This window comes from Chaetodon auriga, chromosome 1 (genome assembly GCF_051107435.1).
Source record: "Chaetodon auriga isolate fChaAug3 chromosome 1, fChaAug3.hap1, whole genome shotgun sequence".
NCBI classification, from domain to species: domain Eukaryota; kingdom Metazoa; phylum Chordata; class Actinopteri; order Chaetodontiformes; family Chaetodontidae; genus Chaetodon; species Chaetodon auriga.
The window spans coordinates 6,307,543-6,326,076 of NC_135074.1; the positions used below are offsets into that span (position 1 = coordinate 6,307,543).

General features: G+C 41.8%; 2 protein-coding genes across 2 annotated transcripts; one reads left to right on the forward strand and one right to left on the reverse strand.

Moving 5' to 3' along the window:
• Window positions 1-6,511: 6,511 nt before the first annotated feature.
• On the reverse strand, window positions 6,512-12,416 carry LOC143323999 (synapse-associated protein 1-like). The gene is made up of 9 exons (XM_076736195.1): window positions 12,092-12,416; window positions 11,566-11,684; window positions 11,284-11,350; window positions 9,790-9,863; window positions 9,526-9,665; window positions 9,209-9,363; window positions 7,764-7,813; window positions 7,467-7,623; window positions 6,512-7,288 (listed from the first exon to the last, which is right to left on the reverse strand). Exons 1-9 carry the CDS (start codon window positions 12,294-12,296, stop codon window positions 7,158-7,160), a joined length of 1,098 nt encoding a protein of 365 aa, XP_076592310.1. The 5' UTR covers window positions 12,297-12,416; the 3' UTR covers window positions 6,512-7,157.
• A 298-nt stretch (window positions 12,417-12,714) lies between these two features.
• Window positions 12,715-17,691, forward strand: phospho2 (phosphatase, orphan 2). The gene is made up of 4 exons (XM_076736311.1): window positions 12,715-12,752; window positions 13,366-13,443; window positions 13,656-13,750; window positions 13,899-17,691. Exons 2-4 carry the CDS (start codon window positions 13,373-13,375, stop codon window positions 14,456-14,458), a joined length of 726 nt encoding a protein of 241 aa, XP_076592426.1. The 5' UTR covers window positions 12,715-12,752; window positions 13,366-13,372; the 3' UTR covers window positions 14,459-17,691.
• The last annotated feature ends 843 nt before the right edge of the window (window positions 17,692-18,534 follow it).

Sequence of the window (18,534 nt, forward strand, 5' to 3'; positions counted from 1 at the left end):
ACCACCACCACCACCACCACCACCATCACAGATGGGAGAAATTAGCTTTTTTTTTTTTTTAAGGCTGTTAGCATGTTAATGTCTGCAGTAATGTTGGTCATTTTGGACATAATATGGGGCTCCATGGGGATTGACTCACTTTTGGAGCCAGCCTCAAGTGGCCATTTGAGGAACTGCACTTCCTCAAATGGTGACTATTGGCACTTGAGCATTTGCTTCATTTTTCAGCGTGGTAAGATTCGGCAGAACAGAAGCTATAGCTACTATCTGCCATCAGTTAGTTTGTACAGTTAGCTGTGCAGCTAATGGCCTAATTAGCTGACCCTCAAGTTAAGAGATCGGTTAATCCGCACAGTGTTGTTGTTTAAAACGTGGCCAATGGAACCGTCCTCAGCAGCCTCCAAGTGAGGCCAGTTTGATGATGGTGAAAATGGTGCTCAGTTGATTTACAGCGGTTCCAACACGGACGGGGTGGGGACAGGAGAGGCAAGAACCTCAACAGCAACCTCTGTGCATGATGCACTCCTTTTTAATGAATTTGTTTAAAATAATGTATCGATTTAATTTCAATTTATTTACTGTAATGAATGTATTTAAATGAGATTGATATCAGCAAAGACGATAGTGTTGGACCTGTGCCACTGCAATGCCAGAGGCAGCTGGCACTCTTACAGGTTTCAGATGTTACCACAGACCACAGCTTCATCTCCAGGAGACTTTGAACTATGAAGAAAAACAACTGTCTTGATAACTGCTTAAAGACAGGTATAGCAAACATAAAAGGTGAAGAATGAAATCCATATAACTTTTTTAAGTTGGCAGCTTTAAAGCTAAGCGCAAAGGGGCAGATGACTGAACTCAAGTCTCAATGCAGTATTTTAACTGAACAGCTACAACACAGAATTGAAACTGGCCATAAGCTTCAACTAAGATTATTGCTTCCTGTCATGAAAAGAAAGGGTCATATTAAGAGCATCTCTGGAACTTATGATGCCCTTCACTACAAAGAGATTAAATGACTGCAGCGCAATTTTCCTAGCCTTCTATTTGATGACTTTTTCTGAATTAGCCTTAAGTAAGATGAGAAAAAGCCAACTGGGCGTCTTCAGGCTACCAAGTCCTCCATTAAATGTTGCAGTTGACTTTGTGGCTCTGCTGTTTGTCCAAAAAAGTCTGAATGGCACCACAATAAATCTCATACCAGAAGATATGACCCAACATGATGTCTCAGGTCTGCTGGTATTGGCCTGTTGAAGCGAACCAAACACTGAAGACAAAGGGTGCGAACCTTTTTGCAAGACCTGTGCACATATACATTTGTGCATGTCTAAAAGCCCTTTGTGGCCAGTGTATTGTGTTTGTATGAATTATTTTCATGGTATTTCTCTATTCTCTGCGGCGTGGTGCTTTCATTGTTTTATGTTAAACATGCAATGTTACCTTGCTAATGCAATTTGTCCTAAAGTTTGAATTAACCTGTCTTTGAGTTTTATTTGTATTCCGCTTTGCACAAAACTCTCCATGACACACCTGCAGCTGCAGGTGTTAAAGCAGGTTAATGTTTAAACAGCATTATCTGATGTCATTGTTCATGCTCAGTCAACAATTTAAAGGACATTGTCCATGAAAACCTAACCTTAAACTCTTCATTTCAATCTTATATCTGCTTCTTATGCAAAAGATAAAAAAGCAAGGAAAGACTCTGGGGAGAGAGGGGGGCTAGACTCAGCACCTGGCTCCTCTCTGTTCAACGGTCTGCGTTAGCGGTTGAGGGTGTGTGTGTGTGTGTTTGTCTGAAGCAGGATTTGTCAGTTGAATTGTGTGGGTAATAAAAGGCCCACAGTCCCAGTGATGACAGGTGTGCTTGGAATTACACGCACACACACACACACACACACACACACACACCAATGACAATGCTCAGAGACCAAAGCAACAATACGATTGTGACCCAAAATATCTGCTGTGGACTTTGTGTGGACAGAGAGAGTGAGAGTGAAAGACAACTGATGAATAGGTGAGAGACAGGATAGAGAGACACAACAGGAGATACAGAGACTGGGAGTTGGCAGACAGTCTCCAGCCTACGCAAGTTAGTTATCTTATCATCCATCTCCATGTACAAGCCATAGCAGACATTGTGGGCAAGTGAGTTCCTTTCTTAATAGATGAGCTATTGGTGGTGCCAGTAACAGGGTAAGGTGCAGCAGAGCAGAAAATACTTGTGCATGCTTGTCAGTAGCAGACAATGTCCTGTAAACTAGAATATTGACCCCTGAGCATGGAATGCCGGCTCTTGTCAGGAGCTCCAAATATGGCCAAAAGAACAGTCTGAACTTGACAAATGATGAATGCTTTTGTGGTCTATCATGTGACACGGCGGTCAAGTTGCAGGAGTGTGGGCCTGACAGGCAACAAGACAAAGCACTTTGTGACTCAGTCGCATAGTGGTTGATAAAACATCCTGCAATTATGGTTTCCCACCAGCAACAACTGAGAGATAATATCCAAAAGTAAATCTTCTTAAATCCATCATGTGTTATTTTGGGATAATTTCACAAGCTGTTAATACAGGGTTCTGTCTGTGAAGGTGTGTTTTCCGTAAAACTGTGCAAATAAGCCTCACAGTGAGGGGAAGCACACACCCTCTTGCAAAGAGGTGGTGCCTAAGGTGTTTACAATGACACATTGTATATTGGTATACTAAAACACGCTGGTGTTGCTGCACTTGTAGGGGCCAAAACTGCACACTGCAGTGCATGCAAGGCCCTGATGAGTTTTTTTTTTTTTTTAACACAATCCAAATGTTAACTTTGATCTTAACCCATACTCTCACCTTAACCTAATGCAATGTATTCTAAACCCCTTAAACCCAAACTCAAAATCCTCCAAATGTCTCAACTTCAGTCTTTCTGACGCCATTATCACACACACGTTATGCCTCTGCTTTCATGGTAGAGTGAACTCAGAGGAGCCCTGTCTTGTTAAAGTCACCAACAATAGCTTCAGAACATTTTGGGGTGTCAGGGCTCCACCCTCTATAGTTCAAGTGACACAGTATGGTCATAAAGGCAAAAAGGCCTGCATTCCCTCTGAAAACAACAGCTTTACTGAGGTTTAAACCAGCTCTACACCTATCACAAGTTCAGCCATCCATCATTGTGTTAAAATACATTGTTGACTGATCTGTTGCAAGCCTTCACATCAGTCCAACATCAGTGAGGCTTCATTTAGGTCGTCGCCATATATTTATGATCACTTTCTTTGTAGGTGTCAGTGGGTGTCTGTGGGACCTATTTTCCGCCCTTTCATGACAAGAATCAGTGTAAAGGTTCCTGTGGTATGTGCACACACTGACCTGGTTGTAGGCAGACAGTGAGTCAAAGGCATCTGAAACAGAGTGAATGCACTCCTAACACAACCCCAAATGAATGTTAATGTTGCTCTGTGTCTGCTGGATGTGTAAACAGGCAACTGTTTGATGACAAATTCAAGAGATGGCAATATGTCAGTGCAGTGGTAGTCGCTTATTTCCATCTCCGAAATGATGAAACCTTGAGTAAATTTCAGAAGGGGGAATTCAGACCTCATAAATTCAGATACAGGGTTTTCAAAGAATATTTCAATATCACACATTTAAATGTCAACGTGAAATACTCTGCATATAAACTCAATATTGTTATGGCCTTTCTTGGTTTCCATGCTTATTATATAGTATAGCCCAAATTAGGTTCAAGTCATTCTCTTCACCCTCTAGCAGAAATGCAAATGTTACTGTGAACGGTAAGATCGTCGTTTACAGAAGTCTCAACTGGGAAGCAGAGCACGTCACATTTTAAGATTTCTGGCCTCTCTTTTTATATAGAGCTGCACTGTGTTCTGTATAAAACCTCTAATATTTCACCTGCTGAGGTGAAAAATATACCAAAAGGTTCCTCCTCCACTCCTCCCTGAGGGTGTGAGAGAGGGTGTGAAAAGAGGGGATTATTCACACCCTCTCTCCCCTATATTTTCACTCTGATCCCTCATCCCTCACTCCAACACATCATCCTTTCTGTCTTTTTTGTTCCATGCTTCATCCATGTATTTTTTTTTATACCCTCCATCATTTTCAGAACATTCCTTCCCATTTGTATCCTGACAGGCTGTAGATAACATTGCATTGATCCTTGCTGTAAAATAGCAAAAATAGGGAAAAAAAAAAAAAAAAAAACTGGTTGGAGAGTCTAGAGGATACCACATGCCCCACATGAAACACACACACACACACTGTGATGTGTGTCCCATGTGATTAGATCTTCATTGTTTATTGTGTCTCTGTCTGGAATACAGACAAGAAAATCTGCAGGCTTTGTGGGCGAGACAAACACACACACACACACACACACACACACACACACACACACACACACACACACACACACACACACACACAGAAGCACACACACAGCCCCGCCTTTATGCATTATTAAAAGATAGTTAAACCAGGCAATAAACACACACACATGGGCCCTCATCTGCTGGGCTTTGTCACCATGGTGACAACTGTGTGTCCTGCCAGAGAGCAGCTGGTGGAACCTGACTGTGATGGGAGTGATGTGTGTGAGACAAACAAAGAGGGGACACACCGGGCAGCGCTGACAATTGGTCTATTCATTAAGCTGTCTGCTTTCCACATTATATGCCTGGACACTCACCTGAAACCCCAGAAGAAGAGAGACAGCGTGGCAGACATTAGCATATTGATCCTCGCATTGATCGCCAGTTGCAAATGAGTATTTATTGTCCAATTCATTCACTGGGATCTTTATTGTGGTGGGGCAGGGTTGACACTCCAGACAGTGTACCATCTGGTTCCACCACTCTTGCACAGAAACGTAAGGAGCATGCAGAGACAAGTCTGGCTGTCTGGTTGGCACAAGCAGAGCTATGTGTTTGTCTCATTTAACATGATTACAGACTTTCTACTACCAAAACATCCAGGCATCATTCCACACTGACTAACTCACTCTCTCCACTGACTTTCTTCTCGTGCACCTCTGCACTCTGCCCTCCGCTCCACCTCGCGCTCAGTTAGAATAGCATTGTTTGTTCATGTAAACCATATATTAAATGTCAGAGTACATCAGTTCGGTTTGGAGAGCTCATACAGAGCGGGGCTTGATCACGCATGTGACATGGCTGAACACAGTGTGGCTTTCTGAAGCTGTGGCAGGAAGTTAAAGAGACAACATGATCTGAAGAGAGGATCGCTTCCCTTTCTCATGAAGAGCTTAGAGGAGACTGAATATGAGGGTTTCACCACAAATCAACACAAAATCAACACTTTTTTCAAGCATTTTAGCCTTTCGTAGTACATAGGAAGTGAGGAGCAATAGAGATTGAGGAAGTAACAAAGGTGCTGAGCCAGTCTCAAACCAGGGATGTTGGACCTCTAAGCCATCAGGATGTCCCAGAAATCAAAGGGGTGAAGATTAGTCAGGTACCATTGATTCATATGTCTATCAAATATTTGGCCAAAGCCAATAACCAGCACTTAGCTTAACCTGAAGACTGGAAACAAGACAGGTTTGGCATTTAACCCCCATTTAACCCCCCAGCACTTAGCTTAACCTGATGACTGGAAACAAGACAGGTTTGGCATTTAACCCCCGGAAAACCACAACTTGTTGGTTTTTTTTAAATCAAATGAAAGGTACTTTGACGTCAAACTCGAAGCAAATAAGTATACTTTACAAAATGTCTAACCAGTCCACGATGAAATGACTAACCATTAACATTTGCCTTTTTCAACATGATCAGACGTCAGATCAATTTCTTAGTGTGACTAAATGAATAAACAAGCAAGGAGATCACACATCTGAAAGTCTTTCATCTACCATACTCCTCTGCCATACTGCTCATTGCTCAGTGCTCATTTGCTGGTGTTATTTGTCTGTGTGCCTGTCTGCCTGTACAATACAGTGCACAATATAAAAGTGGCCTCCACAGGAATGATCTCTCTGAACTCAAATATTTCTGTTCTTGTCTGCCTGGATGTTCTACTGCCATGCAGCAGGCCAGCAATACATTAAGGGTGTAAACTTTGAACTTGTGTTTATCAGACCCTTTACTTTAGTGAAAGTTGTAATACCACACTGAACTCCACTGCAAATAAAGGTCCTGCATTCACAACTGAGCCTGTAAGAAAACACATTTAGCAGCATCAAAAGTAGAAGCAGGCTACTCATCATGCAGAGAAGTGGTCCTTGATGATGATGTAAATGTAAATCCTCTTTTACATGTCTTGTGCCTAAAACTCATCTTCATTCTACATCAATGAGAGGACTTCATGGAAAATTAAATGCTCAAGGATGGCAAGCCTGTAATGTACCAGTATAAAAACATGTTCATGTCATGTGTTAAAGGCTTTTTTGCATCGTTCAAAACTTACAAAAAACATATTTCCTATCATTTTCAAGCCTAGTTCGCTTTGGCTTTGTGTCCACCTTAAAATGATGCATACCATCCATACAGATAAATATTTATTCAGGATGACAGATAACAGAAATAAGAACAGAAAATGTACAGTATTTCAGCTGCACAGAAACAGTAAAGTAAAGTAAAGACAAGCACACAGGACTAAAAATACAATCGAGAATGTAAAAAGCCAAGCAGATGTAACGAAAGGGAAATGAAACTTGAATTACAGTATTAGAATCCTCTTTATTTACAGAAATGTAACTTTACATTTGATTTGCCTGTACTGTAACTATACTAAGACTGTACTGTACAACCCACCAGAAAGCAGCAGTGCAAACATAAAATTTCAATTTTCCTTTCAAACCTCCTCTAAAATTCTTGGAACTTGTGCTGCAGCGCCCTCTAGCAGCTTTTCCCTTCAAAGACAGAGAGGGCAGGGGAAGCAAGTTGATAAAACTCATTTAGGAAGGATCAACAAAGTAAAACGCCTGAACACAACCGCTGTTTGCAGCAGAGATGACTCACTCTTGCTATTGGATCTACGCCTTCATCAGTTACAGGAAAATGTTTACAAGATAGCAATCACAGTCGGGTGGGGCAGAGGATGTGGAAGTTCATCCTCTTGTGCATCGCTGGTCACTATTCCTCCACTCTGGGTCAGATGACTGTACAGGAGACGCAGTGACAGTAGCTGTCTAGCTGTCATCGGCCTGCAGCATCTTCTCGATCTCTTGATCCCATTGGTCGTCTTTGTTGTCTGACTCAGTCACCACCTCGTACTCCTGAAGCTCCTGCTGCAGCTCCTTCTCCCAGTCGGCTGACTCATCTGAATGCAAAAGGAAAAGACAGATTATGAGCAAGATGATTAGTTACTCTGCACTTAAATAATACTCGACATCCAAAATCCAAATTAGCTAATTAAGTACAGTAATTACTTTCAGCTGTGTGGTGTGGTCGCCAAACAGACAACATGTAGCTGGATAATCAATAAAAACTCATCTAACCATCAGGGGAGGGGGTGCTCTCTTTCTTATCCAGCACCAGCTGCTCCATCTCTTTCCTCAGGTCCTCCTGGTTGATGGCCGTCGAGTCGAAAGCGTCGCTCACAAACTCAGACACTCCAGGACTTGCTGACATCTCCTCCTCTTCTTCCTGAGGTGGCTGTGAGTCACACAGACAGGACGGGAAGTCACTGCACTATTCTTCTTAAACTTCACAATGATTGTTGAGAAATGGCAAGATATGCATACACACACACACACACACACACACACACATCTTTGTTTTAGTAGTACTCTTACCTTCTGTATGTTGTTGATGGACACTGGTGGAGTTTTTGGTCTGACATTGTCTACAACAAACAGTACAGTGCTGTTAGTTTTCCATATGCAAATCACAGCGTGGTGTTTGCTTAACTCAGTGACCCATGAATTCCCTCTGAAACCATAGCCCTGTCTGTGGTTTGTAGTAGGAGCATCATTAACTGCAACGATAAGCTGAATATATAATGAGGTGGACAGCAAGAACTGAAGACTTGATTCTCATTACTTTTCACAGCGTCACTTGGACGGCCTCTGATCCTACACCATGAGCTCCCCATACAGAGCCCAGTTGTAACACAACTTCAGCTCTCAGTTCTTTTGCTTCCAGGCCTCCAATCAAATCTCAGATCTCTTTCCCAAGAGGACAAAAGTCCTCCACCCCAAGAACAAAGCAGAAATCCAGGAGCCGTTCCTGATGATAAATCAAAAAGGACAAACGCGACAGCAACACTGGAGGCGTGATACATTCTTCACAAATCATGGACAGACGTGGTAACACAGCAGATTGTTCTCTTCTACCACATCTACAATTGTAGAACATCAGTCTGTATGTGTCTTTTTTACTTAAATAATGAGCAGAAAAGGAGTACACCAGGGACATTTACCACACAGGTATACGTATTTATGAAAGAAGAATGTGCACAACAGGCCACACGCACACATGTGCATTCTGAAGCAGGTTACAAGTGACAGAAGCTGTGAGGTGAGAGAAGGAACGGTAATAGACACTATTCATTAATGTAGCTAATTTCGCTGATTAGCTTTTTTTGCAGTGAATATTTTTATACACAGCGATTTGTAAAATGTCAACCAAAGGCATAATTCTAAGCTTCGTTTTGATTTGGTGTGATCGTCTTATCATCATTATTATCATTATTCACTGTATCCTCAACTGTGAAACACTATGTAAAGTCTGTGATCAATTAATGATACGTGTGCTATAAATAGCCAGAGGTAAGGTCTAATGTTTAGAGTTAGAGTTTTATGCATCCAGCAGCTAAGGCTCATCGTGGGTGTGCCAGTCGTTCTAAGCATATTGTCAGTTGTGGTACAAAGTGGGACAAGTTCCACCCTTAGAGCTTCATGTATAGTTATTCATTGATTCATTTTCTATACCTGCCTATCCCTTTCGGGGTTGCGGGGGGCGAGAGGCGGAGTACACCCTGCCGATTGCAGGGCAAAATATACAGACAGAGTCTGTGGTCACGCGTGCATGGGAAGAACATGTAAACTTCACACAGAATCTTCACCAGGGATCGAACCAGCGACCTTCTTGCTGTGAGGCACGTGCACTACCTGCTGCGCCACCATGCCGCCCATATATAGTTATAAAATAAGTAACTGCAGCACTGGCAGAGGCCGGCGTTGATGTAGTGAAATGACCCAGTGAAAGTGGGTAGTTAAAGGATGGATGAAAGTCTGACCTGTTAAGACGACGTCCTCAGGTGAAACACTCGCCCCTCTGTCCTCGCCGTCCATCTGCTGCTGCTGCTGGGCTGCCAGCGCTGTGAGCTGAGCTGACTGCTTGATCAGAGACACACGGTAGAAATAATTCCTCCAGAAAACCTCCTCCTTCACACTGCCAAACACAAAACACATGGCCGTCCATTTCACCTTGTTGATTCCACAGGTACTGTCAGTGTAATTGTGTCCAGTCACACTCTTGCAGAAACCAGCACATAAAATCTGTAATGTACACACATGCATGCCACCACACACACAACGCAGGAAGACTACTGACAGTTTAGGAACCAAATCAAAGCGCATGCGGTTGAGGAGTTGATCTTCCTCCAGCATCACTGCGGCCAGAGGATACATCTGCTCCATGTCGAAGTGGAACTGAACACCAGCGGGAGGGTCTCGCAAGAAATTCCTCTTGTCCTACAATCAGAGAGCTCACTTTTAACAAAAAGGGGTTAATCATTGCAGAGATAATGAGAGGGATAAAATGCGACAGTGTCACAGACAGGCTGACACACTCATACAGTGTGTGATGTCTGCTTACAGCTGACAGAGCGAGGATCTGTTGCTGGATTGTCTCCTCCTCGTTGTAGCCGACCCAGGGAGGCACTGCTGCTTCTAGATGAACATCAGCACACACACAAGCACGCACACACAATCTGAATTCATTTTTACATTACTAAAAAGTGCAACTGACACTTAGATACAACTTGACACAACACAGTGCTGTGGCAGATCAGACACACTTATAAAGCGCTGAATGCTAACCGAGCTTTCTGTTATTCTTTGTATACTTCTGTCAGTTACAGTCAGTGATTCAGGAGGACGTGCTGCATACAGTATGCATGTAGACATGATTGTTGCACACTGTATATGATGTTGATATCTGTAACGCAGATCATTAAAAAGATGCTACAGAAGAAAATGTTTCAGTTCTAAAAGATTGAAAGTTGACAGTAAAAAAATAAAATAACTGATGGTGCTGTGCTCCATCACTGAGAACAGGATCTGACAGCAGCCTGGATCAACAGTAATTCCAGTGGACTCTCATGTTGACAGGTCTTGGGTGGCGTATCACTTTAAGTAGCTATGTAAACTACAAAACCTTAAAGGTACTACAAGAAGTTTTAACTGGTTATGAAAAAGTCTCTGCTTAACACTGATGCCTCTACAATGACCGACATCAGCAAACGAGACCATCGGCGAGAACACTGTCTGTTTCTATTCAGTGATTCTCAATGTCTGTCCCCAGGTCAGATTTCCTGTGAAATGAGACAAAATGATTGCATGCAGACAGAAAGGGCCTCTGTTCCCAGACAAAGTTTGGTAGTGAGTCGTACAGTTGTCAGTTAAGAGGAAGTGGGAGAAGCTTTTTCTTGAGAGAATGATAATATGATTCATGGTTATGGCTAATACTGGTGCAGGATCAGCAAAAAGAAAAGAACTGATTTCACAGCCAATCCTGAATTGGCCCTCTTCCTCTTGGACAGGTATGGATTGTGGGGAATGTCGATAACTTAAGATTCCTAAATGGAATTACTCTAATCAAACAACCAGATCTGGTTTATGTGTATCTTGAGTGTATGAATGATAGTAAAACAAAGTTTACTTCGCTTCACCATCTTCATGTTACTGTTATTAATCTCACATAGCCACAGACAGACACACGACATCATCCTTATGCATCCTGCAAACAGCTGCATTTAAAAAAGAAAAATTGTTTTAAAAATAATCTGTCTTTCTTTCGCTTACTTCCAACACAAACACATGCGTGAGCCAGATCAACATGTTTATGAAACCAGGTGGCCCATGAAGGTGCACTAATATTCTCCTTACTGCAGTTTGTTTCCATTGGATTAAGCTGTGAAAAAGTGACTTCACTGTTCTCAATTTACATTACTGTGTTTGCACTGTTTCAGCACTTTCTCATCCACACCTAGAGTTCCTGGAAACAATGTCTCCCACGATCAACCATGAGTGAAAATTCATGTGACAGAGATTACTCCAAGAAGAGCCTCATTTCCCCATCTGATGTTACCTGACTTCTTTGCCTTCTTCTCTTGGACAAACTTCTCTTGCTCCTTTTGAAAGTCTCCGAGGAAAGTCTGCAAATACACGAGTGGAACAAACACACACACACACACATATATATTTTAAATGGAGGAAAGGACTTTCTAATGGAAGACTGTCATGCTGATGTTATGTCACGTTGAACAAAGTGCTGCACTTGACAACCACAAGTCAAAGCCCTGTAGCTGCACACATGAAGCCTGAGCTGTATTCTGACAAACTTGTCTGACAAGCCAACAGAGCAGCATGCCTTGTCTATGATGCCATCGATTCTCCCTTCTTCCACAGTCTTCTTGAGGGTCTGAGCCGTCTCTACCACCGACTCTGAGATCTTCTTTGTGGCACTGGAGGCAAAACTGAAGATGTAATCTTCAGGTGGAGGAGGAGGACGAGAAGATAAGAGTTGACAACAGCATCATATTGTGGGACTGTTACTAAGAACATTATTACAACAATACAACACAAACAGATGAGGAGACAGCTCCTCCTGCTCTCAGATACCTTCTTGTCGACACTGGGTAAAGAACAACATAACTGAAGTTACATTTCAAGAATAGGGTATGAACATCTTTCACAAAGAACCAGGCTGCATTAATTTAATGCCTTTATGAGGAGTTGAGGTGGACAGACAGACCAATGTCACGCTGTATAAGACAACCAAGTCCTCGAGCCTTCCCAGTGGCTCGAGGACTTGACAAGTTAGCTAACTCCCTAGCATGACATTAAATGAATGTCGATAAAACAACAACAATATAGGGAAAAGGTTTCGTTCTCACCACCCAGTCCTTTGCCAGGCTCAGAGTTTTCCTGGTTCGCCTCTGGTTCTTCTCCATCGTGGTCAGCTGGCTGCTGTTTGTTTACCTCGTTTTGTGCCTCCACCACCTTTTCTTCCTGCTCCTCACTCAGGTTTTCTTTGTTGTCCGGCGACTTCGTGTACGGCGGGTTCTCCAAACCCAACCACGTCCCGAAACCTCTGAACATGTTGGTCGAAATGAAACGACCGTAAGCTTAAAAGTGACAAAAACAACAAACTGAACAGGGGGTGATTCTAGACTTTATGCAACCAGGAACTAAACCGACAGGATTTCTTCTTCTCTGTTTACTGTACTGTGATTCAGACTGCGTGTTACTACCACCCAGCGGTCAAAGGGTGGAATGACGCCTTCAGGTGCGCTCTGGTTAAATGGGTAGACAGATGGGTCATGGATTCTCAGTTGTCGTTACCGCGCACGCGCTGTTTTGGTGGGAAACTGTGTTATACAACAAGTGGATTCATTGTGGCAATATCATTACATTTTTCTTAATAATAGTTGTTCTTGGACTCCAAAAGTGACACTTCACCAGCGGGTGGCAGTAATGAGCACAGAATTGTTGCTCATCTTGTAACTCAGGACGAGGAGGAAGACGGACCGGTGGAGTGACGTCAGGCAGGCTAAGGTCAGTTTGTTGTTGAGCACCGTTTGTGTAAATATGTATTTTATGTACTCTTTGTCTCTTAACCGGGGGTATAGTCTAGTTTCTAGTCACTGTAATCATTGCTCCCCCCCGAGCCCGATCTGAACTGTTGGAGCAGAATTTGAATGGAAGGATTAGCCGGACTGCTAGGCCGTTCACTCGTAAGAAGACGAGTTCCCACCAGATTTCTTATAAAAAAAAAGAAGTCACTTAAAACATAATGACTTTCAACGTAACCATTGTAGTGTATAGAAAATAAATAAAAATATCTCAGGGTTGATTTAGGTGTGGTGGTACAATCGGCACATAGAGGAGGGCAGTTTATTGAGAGCTGACATTTGGATGATACAGTTTATCAGGAGTTTAATCAGGAACAGACGATCAGCTGGGTGAGCAGAACAGGCAGAACCACTGATCACAAGAGGAGATTTTATTTTATGTATTAACTAAACCCGAATGTCACGAACAAACGTGCGTAATACATCTTATTATAACGAGAATATTAGATAATAAGAAGTCTTTAGTTTTTTCGTTTAGGGTCCAAAATAACAGTTGCTTCTTACTGTGCATTGTTTGAAACTATGTCTTTCTCCAGGTGAAAAATGAAGACTCTGATGGTGTTTGATTTTGACCACACTGTGGTCGATGACAACAGTGACACTTGGGTGATAAGGTAAATAATATATTGTATATTATTATACATTAATATATTAGTGGAATGCAATTGATGAATCACTATAAAATGCTGTAGAATGTCTAAAAATCTATCAGAGTACTACTACTACTATACGACTGTTTGACACTAAGAGATCAAAATACCACACTGACAGGATCAATATTCAGCACTTTATTCACAGTGAATCTTGTTGTTTTCTCTCTTCCTAGATGTCTTCCAGGTCAGACTCTTCCTGACTCTGTGAAGAATTCCTACAGAAAAGGCCACTGGACTGAGTTCATGGGCAGAGTGATGAACTACATAGGTTAGAATTTGTTATCCTGTTTGTAGTCCATTCTGCTACAAAGAGCTGCTCAAAAAAAAAAAAAAAAGGTTCATTAATATTTTATTGCTACCTCCAGCCTGCTTCTTCTCCAGTCCAATGATGTTTTTCTCTTTTCCTGTCTGTCCAGGAGACCAGGAGGTCAGCCCTGACAGGGTCCGCAGTGTGATGGAGACCATCCCCTTCACAGCTGGAATGACAGATTTGCTGACATTCATATCAGAGCATAAAAGCACCATTGACTGCATTGTAATCTCTGACGCCAACACCATGTTCATAGACTGGATCCTCCACGCATCTGGTCTCCAGGCAGCTGTCGACAAGGTTTTCACCAACCCGGCTAAGTTCAACGAGCTCGGGTACATGGAAGTACAGTGCTACCACTCTCACGACTGCGATCGATGCCCCGTCAACCTCTGTAAGAAAAAAGTCCTGGAGCTATATCTGTCGGAGCAGTCTGATAGAGGTGTGGAGTACAAGCGGATATTTTACGTGGGGGACGGTGGGAATGATCTCTGCCCCACTTCCTGTCTGAGAGGGCATGATGTTGCGATGCCCAGGAAGGGTTACACGCTGGAGAAACTGCTGGCCAAGCTGGAAGGTCAGGAGGATAACACTTCTCTAAGAGCTAAAGTCATTGCCTGGAGCAGTGGCACTGACATTCTTGAGGAACTGAAAGCAAGTATGTAGTCATATCAGGACCGTTTCTGATTGACTTCTCATTTGTAATTGAAATATTGCACTGATGGCAAATACTGAGTCTGCACTTGTAGAAGTCACATGCTGCTTCCTGTAATTGTTTAGATTTAAGAAAAGAAGTTGTTAAAGACAGTATTTTTAATCACCTTAATTGAGTTAATTTTGATGCTCAAATTATTTACACGCAATTGCAAATGTTTGAAAACTGACGTTTCAACTGCAGGAAATTTTTATCTTATTTGACAGCAGTCATAACCCCCTCAAACAGGGGTTTGTCTGTTATCCAGAGGTGGGGGTGGAGAATGAAGGATCCTGAGCCCAATGGTGATACATATACATTACAGAAACAATGTTTACATGTGCAGTGTATGTTTGACAGATCATATCTGTTGAGGTTGTATTTGTATTATGTATTTGAGATTGTGACTGTTATCTGGGGTCTGCTCCAGTAAGCAGAGGGGGTACTCTGGGAAGGAGGGTGAGCAAGTTAACTGTTGAACTGAAATTCATGGAAATTTACCTTATGTGCTCTCTTGCCAAGGGTTAGCTGAGAAGATTGATACCGCTGTCATGTCTGTACACTAAATCCAAAGCTACAGCCACCATCTGATGAACGTAGCTTAGCATCAGCCAGCTAGTCTTGTTCTGTTCAAAGGGAACATAAATCTGCCTACCAGCACCTGTAAGCTAAATAAATGTCTTCTTTTTCTTGTCTGTTTTATACAAGCAAATGACACATAATGTGCTATTTAGTAACATTTAAACAAACAAGAAAAAGAAGACATGTTCTGTAGCTTTGCAGTTGCTGGCAGGCAGAGTTCATTACCTTTGGGTAGAGCCAGGCTAGCTGTTTCCCCCTGCTTTCAGCCCTTGTGCTAAGCTAAGCTAATCGACTCCTGTGACCTGTAGCACCAGCTATATGTATGTTCTGTCTTAAGCCAGGATGCACAGTCCGCTCTAAACGATATGCTGAAACCAGTCATTTTGACGTTAAAGCGGTGTCGATGTTTGTTGCGCCACAGTGACATAAGGTTCATCTTAACTACTCAACCAAAATATTTTGCCACAATATGGCATTTTCACTTCCTGTAAGCAGTCAGTGAAAAGCATCGTTCTTAGTGGTGTGTTTATTACCGTCTTGTCACTCGTGCAGCTACATAATAACAACGAGGCTAACGGCTAAAAATAGCTAACGATAACGTCGTAACGTAACTTTAAGTTTTCTAACCATATATATTTGCTTGCCTACACTATCATTCATCATTTTAGTGTCTAATGTCACATTTATGTAAAATGTCTCTTTTATTGCTAGCTAGTGTCATGCTATGTTGACGGTAGTTTGTCGGCTTGTACAGTGTACAGTTAAGTGTGCTGTACTGTCTGTGTCCTGTAATGTTACTGGATTAGTGTGTGTACTGTCACAGAGAATGTGTTTGCCGACAGAGCAAGTTGGTGTAATTTGCTCCTCCTTATCAGTTATGCCACCATTGAAAACAGTGCTCCATGCCAACTGCTGTTTTACAGAGGACCTTACACCCACTAAGGTCTAGTTGTAAAATGTAAGTTGTAACTTATGTCTACATTGAAACTATTTCAGCTGGTGCAACCCTTAAAATGTTAGTAGCATGTAAACTCTGTTATCAGTTAGAAATGCCATTCATACTCGGCTATGTTTGAACTTACTCGTAGCTGGTGCGACCCACTGCTGGTTCTTCCTCCATATTTAGCTGACAGACATGATAGTTGTAGCTGTTTTCTCATTTAATTCTGGCCAAGAGAGCAAATATGCGTGTTTCCCAAAAACTATTCCTTTAAGTGTATAAAGTCCAGCCTAATTTCCAACTATTAGCTCTCAACCATTAAGTGCAACTGGTGCCAACAGCATCCAACTACACTGAAACCGATGGGATGGATAAAATCATCCCATCAGGACACAGGACATCAGTCATGCATGAAGCAAAGGCAGAGCACTAACCCAACACTACAAAACCTACAAATACACTTTATGACCGTATATATTGTATTACCAGCATATATGGAATTGCAGCAGGACTTTTTTTTTTTTTTTTTTTACAGTAGACATTATGTGTTGTTAGTAGAAAAAGCACAGGTGTTATTAATAACAGGAACAATGGTTCTGTTCTGTTCAAGTGTCCCAGTAAGTCATGACAGTGAGCCAGCATGCACAGCGCCGGGAGCCTGAAACTGAAGCAGACAAATGGAATTCAGCCATCATTCATTTTGTTATTAACACCTGTGCGTTTCCTTCTGTGACATGACTAAAGGTCTTCAGTGAAAAGGGTATAGTACAGCTACAAAGAAGAACCAACCGACTTTTAGCTCAGGGCTGTGGCATCATTTGTAATGCAGAACACCTCGACATTAACTTACCTCAGCTGCCCTGCAGGTTGAATGAGATTACAGAAATTGAGCAGTATCTGCAGTGAAACATTGCTTGAATTTCGAGAGAATGCAAACTATCTTGCCAAATAAGTTATTCATAATATGTCAAAGTTATTTAATGTTTCTTAATCTTTCAACTGAAAATATAACATGACTTCTAATAGGAAAATAAGTTCCTTTAGCTTACAAGCATTTTATGATCACGCAGTCGGAGAACAGACACGTAACTAGGCTAATTATATAATAATTACAAATAGTTGGACTTTTATGTTTTGGTTGTTTATGCGGTGTATCTAATTTGTGGCACTCTGCTGCTGTGAATACTCAGGGCTGTTTGTACTCATACATGTGAAGCTGTCTTGATTGTTTAAACCAGGTTTGGATTAACCTGATCATGGGAATTACTTGTTTAAGCTTATGAACAAAAAGTCTTTTTTTTTTTTCTCCAACAGCCTCAGATGTACTGAGTTACGTGGATAACTTTCCTGAGTAAAATCCAGAGGTGCTGTTTTACTTCCATCCACGTCCAGGATTTATTCAGCAATGTTCTCCACATAACAAGGAAACTGTCTTAGACAATATTGGAGTTATTCTCAGACTTTATCCAGGTTTGTCATAGCCAGTTTATATTACCTGGATAGAGTATTGTGTTTCCCACTTTAATGTTCATGGAAACATGCACTGAGAGATGTTTTTTGATGTGTGAAATATTGTTTGATGATTTTTAGGGGTTAGCAGCACTTGCTGCTGGAGCCCGATTGCATTTGTACTCATTCATCCTGTAATTCCAATGCTAAAATTAAAACCAGAAACCTCTTGTATCCATTTTTACTTTAAATACTGCTGGGGACACTGCAGCACAATCACACCACAGTCTAACAGTCCAGTGCTTCACATGTGAAAATGTGATGCGCAGGAATGCAACAAAAAAAAAGTTTGGACGTAAAGTAAAACAGAATGTGATCATTTGCTAATACTTTTTGACATATACTCAATGGAAAACAGTGCAAAGACAATATAGTTGATGTTTGACCTCATCAGCTTCATTGATTTTTTTCATAAGCAAGGATGGAGCGAAGTTCACCACTTAGTGAACACACAAGTGTATAAATGATACTACATAGTTACTGCCTAGTTGATTTGCAAATGATAGGATTCTGTCTGTATTTATGCTTTACACAAGTTTTTTGGAATTGGGGTTGTATAAATGGAGTGGACAAAAAACACCTGATGCAGTCCATAAGAGGTCGAAAAGGGGCGTTCAGACACTTTCAGACTGCACTTTAGAGACCATATACAGTATACTGGCCGTTCATTAACCATGGACAACAGAGGAGCATGCAGTCAGTCTGTCAGAATGCTGGATCTTCTCAACTCTTGCTACCAAGGTTTTCAAGCAAAATGCTAACATCAGCATGCTAACATGCTCCCAATGACAATGCTAATGTCACTGTTAGTTTGCTGTGCTGATGTTTAGCATGTATGTTGTTCACAGTGTTCAGCATCTTATTTTAGCGTGCTTACGCGCTGATATTTGCTGATTAGGACCAAACACAAAGCACAGCTGAGACTGATGGGAACGTCTTCCCTTGTCTGCAGGTATTTAGTCACGAACCGAGGAAAAGTCACCAAAGTCATCAGGATACATGAAAGTCTGAGCAAAA